The 6,000-nt window shown below is 37.5% G+C and overlaps 1 protein-coding gene across 1 annotated transcript in view; it reads right to left on the bottom strand.

The window, feature by feature from the left end:
• DNAH5 (dynein axonemal heavy chain 5) overlaps positions 1–6,000 on the bottom strand; it is a 223,620-nt gene that overhangs the window by 27,688 nt on the left and 189,932 nt on the right. Inside the window, exons 67-68 of the mRNA XM_023532947.1 lie at positions 2,940–3,061; positions 1,000–1,149 (exon numbers count right to left, since the gene is read on the bottom strand). Of these exons, the coding sequence (XP_023388715.1) occupies positions 1,000–1,149; positions 2,940–3,061 (272 nt within the window). The remainder of the gene's footprint in view (positions 1–999; positions 1,150–2,939; positions 3,062–6,000) is intronic.

The following is a 6,000-nucleotide window of genomic DNA, read 5'->3' as shown; positions in this document are numbered from 1 at the left end:
AAAGAAAAAGAGAGGGAAAAAAGAACTACTGAAACTCTTACACCAACCTAATAAAGCAATTGTTTGACAATTCATTGGGGCAGAATAAAAGTAATGAAGTTGAGAAGAAAAACTGAAGGAAGGGTGACCTCACTGTCCTGAGTTGCGAAACTCATTTTTCTTATCTCAATAAATCATAAGAGTAGTCGTTTGCACTAGTCCACAGTGCCTAAGTGGACTTGGAGATGGTTACCGCGTGTGTTTTTAACGCTCCCTCTGGAGAGTGAAAGGGAACATTTCCCACATTCCATTACAAACCTGGCCCGTGGTTACTCCTTAGAAGCCCTTGAACATTCAACCTAGGCTGAATATTAGACTTGGGATTTTAATTGTCAAGGCAAGGCACGACAAGTCTTTTTAGCGAGCAGATTTCCTTGATGGTAGGCAGGCTGATTAAAGGTCTTCAAAAGGATGAATCTTTTGGAGGCAGGATTCACATTTAAACCCTATGTACAATTCAGAGAATTTTAGGCCAACCTTTTTTCTTGTGCCCAGGGTTGTGACACTTTCTGAGAAATGACAACAGGTTGCAGAACACTGTGTTTCCCTTCTAGTCTACCTGCCACTCCAGCACCTTCACATTCTTCCCACCTGAGGGAACACTGCTTCGCTGCTTGCAAAATGGAGCAGCCATTTCATTTCTGAGTTAATATAAAAATGATACAGAAAAATTATACATGACCTTTATGTTATACCTGTCTGCCAACGTTAAAAATATGGTTTTCTCATTCACTCTTTTTGTACCTTTTAGACCAAAAAATATTATTAAATCACTTAGCCCAAATCTATACCTTGATATATTTATTTGTTACTTTTCCATTTTTTGCATTTTATTGCTAGAAAACTACATAGAAGCCTACAAGAAATTGCTCACTGGGATTAACACTTTAAATATTTGTTTACATTTAAAAGGACACTCTCCTTAAAATTTTCTTTTTCTTTAATAGATTTTTTTTTTACCTGGGCAATGGTTCTGTCGGGACACCATGACCTGATAAGGAGAAGACGTCTAAAGCAGTCGAGAGACTTGTCATAGGCATTTGGAAGTGGTTCCTCCTCAGGATTTTCTTTATCAAACCAAATTTTCCACATTTTCTCATTTCTTGATATCTGAAAATACAAGGAGATAAAAATATGTCACACCGTAGGAAAACCTTTTAGTAATAGTACACAGGTAGTTTTCATCAAATCTTCTGACCATTCCAGACATGCATGAATGATATCCTTTGATTATTTTTTTAAATTTTATGTTCTAGTGCTCAAAGGTTAAAGAATTTACAATCAGACGTGATTTGCTCTAAAGTTAGTCTGTATTAACACCGGCCTACATCTAGCTTCTGAATACAGAGAGTCCTGGGTTGTTTAATTTCTTCTATGTCTTTGTGGTAAGAAATTTGTAAAGAATAAAGAAGTCAATGGAAACTCATTTTCATTATTTTAAGGAAATATGATTTGCTCCATGAAATCTTCTCATGATGAGGAACCCGTCTTGGGACAACAACAACAAAAGAGGCATTCAATACATGTTCTTTTTTCATTATTGAATGAAATTTTTTGGTCAATACTCTATTAATCTATAGGGATTTGAAATATACCACTTAATATCATCATTAAATAATCAGACACTTGCTTCCTTTAGGCAAATGATAAGGAGGTAACAAACATAGTCTGTTATTCTTTGAGGCTTAAAAATCAAAGAGAGATGAGCATCACAAGGGCGAGTATCTCAAAACAGAACAAACAAGTAACATCTGCAGATAAATATGATCATATATTCTCTAGTATATTCCCTTTGATTAAAGCCCCAAGTGTATTTCTTAGCAGTCTAATCAAAGGAAAAAGCATTCCAGGTTTATATTTAGAAAGTATCATGTAAGAATAAAAAATAATAACCTCATTCAATCATGAAAGAGTATATAATGTGGAGAAATTTCAGGCATAAGATATAATTTCCAGACAATAACAACTTCGATAATAGATAATGATCCAGGAAAGGTCACTAGGAGTCATCCTGTGGAGGAATAAGCTAGGGGGACATTGAAATCTCCCAGATGAAAGTTATTTAACCCCAGAGAATGGTTTTTACCCTAACTACATGGTAATCATCAGTTGTAAGCCAAAACATGAAAATGTAGCAGAACTTAAGCTTTTGGTCAACTTAAAACGGGGAAGTCAAGAACCAACCTTAGAATATTACCTAGCTTAAAAAAAAAAAAAAAAAAAAACCAACTTGTAGCCAAATAAATTCATCTTGCTGTCAATGTCACTTTGCTAGTCATCTGATTTTCAAAAACCTGTTTCCTGGCTTGTCCCAATTCAACTCTCTATGCTCAGCTCCCACGGTCCCAGTACAAACACGATTCACCAGCAACTGGCTGATGACGGAAGGGCGATAACATCTAAAGATAAGACGCCAAGTGTCCACATTAGATTTACACCCGGATGCCTAGCTAAATCAGTACAACGGAAGAAGCAGGAGCAGAAGAGAGAGAACAAGAGGGAAGAAGGGATATTTAGCATTGAGAGGCAGGCTGTTCAGATTTCTTTTCATTTAATCTCTAGAAAGAAGGCAAAACCTCTTACACATATCTAATTTCATCTAATTGAATCTATCAGTTTTTCCACTTGTGGATCTCCGACTGATGATACTGACATATGGCACAGGGCAGTATTAGTTAAACGTCCTGGGCAAATAGCTTCTTCCTGTAAGATCAATCTGCAGTGGGTGGAGTATGCTTTATCAGAGCGTGAGTGAGCTGTGAGCAAGAGCGAGCACAGATCATACCATTTCGAATGACAGTATTAAGAAATCTCTCACTTCCACAAATATTGTAGCTGGTGGTAAATCAGGAAGGTGCTCACTGCAACATTACCTTAAGTTTATTCAAAGCATAGGTTACCTGATCAAGGACATCTGAAAACTGTCTAAGTTTGCTGAGTTCCACCAAATTCAGCCAGGTCATGTCCAGAATCCATTTAGATGGTTTGGGAGGACAAGCTTTAAGGTCCAATGAAGCACCACCTTTAAAATTAAACATATAAAAGGATTAGATTTTCCTTCTTTACTATAAAACCTATAAAAACTAAGCAACCTTGCTTAAATTATTTTAATTTCAATGATTTTACTACCTTGATATTTTTTAAGCTCAGAAATATAAATCATAGTGATGAACGAGCTTTAAAATTTAAAGGAAAACTATTTCACCAAAACACATTTAAGAATTAGTAATATAGGTTTAGAGCCAGGCAGATGCTGGATACTGTTCTAGCTCCACCTGGCCAAGGTCGGAGACAAGCCAGCTCACCTGTCTGTCTGGGCATTGTTTTCAAATACGCAAAATGAGAATAATGAACCCTGGGTACCATGATGGTTACAGAAAGTCTGAAAATATATGTGTAAAGCACACAAAACAGGATCAAGAACAAAGCAGAGGGTCACTAAATGAGTAGCTATTGTCAATATTAAGAACTCAACAATGACACAATCTCATTTTAAGGAGAGAATTTCTCTAGAAATGTCAGTAGCTCTATGTGTGTTTCAAGAGTTCTATAAATCAGGCTACTATTTACATCCATTTTGAGCACACCCCAAGGACCTTGTGCTGTATCATTTGTGTTTGCTCAATCTAACCACAACAAACACTTCCGCTGGGAACTGACTCCCATCTTTCTGCTGATGACTTACCTAACCTGATATAACTCATAGAACTCTCACAGCACCATAAAACAAGTGACACCTTAAAAAACGTTATTGTGACCCACCTCAAAAAAACCAAATGTGTGAAAAATCATATTTTAAGTCAAAGAAAGAGTTAGCAAGCCTTCTTTGGTATAAAACATATTGTTTAACAAATAACATCAATTAAAGTATTTTAGGGAAAATATGCTCTGAGCATAATTGCTAAGAGAATGTAATCAAGGTATTTGGCTACCTTTACATTTCTTTTTGAAATAGAGTAGGTCATAAACAAATAATTATATTTAAGATAGTTATTGAGCCAAACCACCTTTTCTAGGTACCGTGTACCCCACTAAATTGCTACTTTTTGCCAAATCCATCTTAGTGTATTTCCAACAAGGTAAGTGTGGCCTTGAAGCCATTTCAATGAAAATATTAGCTCAGAAAATCAAAACAGATGGCTTTAATGCCAGGGAGCAGTTAAAGACCGAAGGACAATGGCACCATGTTGAAAAATGTCATATCAATTTCTGTGTAAACTGTCCATTTTCCAACAACTGAAAAAAAAAAAAAAAAAACAGGTTATGGAGAAGCTGATTCACGGAAAGCAAAGCATACTCCTTGCAGCCAAAGCATTACTCACGTGATGACTATCTCGTCTGGCTCAAAGTGTGCAACAGGCCACAAAGAATGATTATCATGGGCAGGGGGACATATTCCTGGATAATATGGCACCAGATTCAATGGACTCCTGATGATTAATAGCTAACATAGGAATAATTCAAAATGACTTCTCAAGATGATAGAGAATTATGCCATTCTCTTCACTCTTCAAACCCTTGCTTTCAGAAAAAGCGAGTTTGATTTTTTTAGCATAATATTTTGTAAAAATAATTCATGCTTATAAGTTAAGACTTACGCACGTTATACCGCACAATCATAAAGCGGCATAGCTAAGGCAGACTTAGAAAGCCATCTGTGTGGACTCTTTCCCATCTTGGAGATGAGTAAATTAAAAGACTAGAATCAAAACACTGTTGCTATCTACATAACATTGTCATTCAAAACAAGCGATTTTAAAGTTCTTACAGAGGGAGGTCATGTCCTTGGGCAGCTCTCATCGACGTAACTACCAAAAGGCAACCTTCTGAAACTGGTTCATAAAGTGGTATTATGGTTTGCCACTGCATGCCACATGCTCACAGGAAGCTGTCCGACCTCTGCAAGCCTCAGACTAGTTAAAATAAACTAAAATACTAAAAGCAATGTAACAATGCCTATCATTTGCTGAGCATATTCTCTGTGTCTGGGTTTGCATAAATTGTGTCTCAATAATCCTATTAAGTCGATGTGACTATCCTTGCATTATAGTTGAGGAATCTGAAGCTTGAAAAGGTTAAATAACCTGCTCGAGACCACTCATCAAAAGAGTGGCAATCCCAAGACATGGAAACAACTGAGTGCCCTTCCATAGATGACTGGATAAAGAAGATGTGGTACGTATATACACTGGAATATTACTCAGCCATTAGAAAAGATGAAATACTGCCATTTGCAACAACATGGATGGATCGTGAGATTATGTTAAGTGAAATAAGTCAGACAGAAAAATGAGAACTGTATGATTTCACTGAAACTGCAAGCAACAAATGAAGACGACAAACGAAAACTCACAAACAACGGTTCGGTGGTTACCAGAAGGAAAAGGGAGGAGGGGGAGGTAGAAAAGGATAAAGAGAGGCAAACATGGTGACGGAAGAGATTTGACTTTGGGTGGTGAACACTCAATGCAATATACAGATGATGTGTTATTGAATTGTACATTTGAAACCTACAGGATTTTAGTAATCAATGTCAGTCACCCCGATACATTTAATAAAAGACATAAAATTTTTTTAAAAGTCGCAAGCCACTATTTTCCCATGGAGTCTTCATAACACTAAATCCCATGTTGGTTATCACCATGCCAAAGTGTAACCACGTTACAGTATTCCAACCGGACAAGGCTGCTGTGTTCAATGTCATTTCCATGGGGAAATGCACATTGTGCCTGAGCTGAGGTTGCCAGAACAGCCTCCCCCCAGGACAGCTCAGTCAGATAGAAGATCAGAGGGTGGGGTCAGAAACCAGCATGAGCGAAGGGCTCTTGTAGAGGCCGCTCCCCCCACACGTCTCCATCACGAGGGCTGTCCCTCCAGATGGCTCATCTTCCATGTGCTCAGCTTTAGGACACTCGGAAAATAAAGAAACCAAAGGGGCAAGGGTGCCTGAGACAATGGAGA

This window comes from Pteropus vampyrus, unplaced genomic scaffold, assembly GCF_000151845.1.
Source record: "Pteropus vampyrus isolate Shadow unplaced genomic scaffold, Pvam_2.0 Scaffold94, whole genome shotgun sequence".
NCBI lineage: Eukaryota > Metazoa > Chordata > Mammalia > Chiroptera > Pteropodidae > Pteropus > Pteropus vampyrus.
The sequence above is the reverse complement of the archived record's forward strand: the minus strand, read 5'-3'. Positions and strand labels throughout refer to the sequence as shown.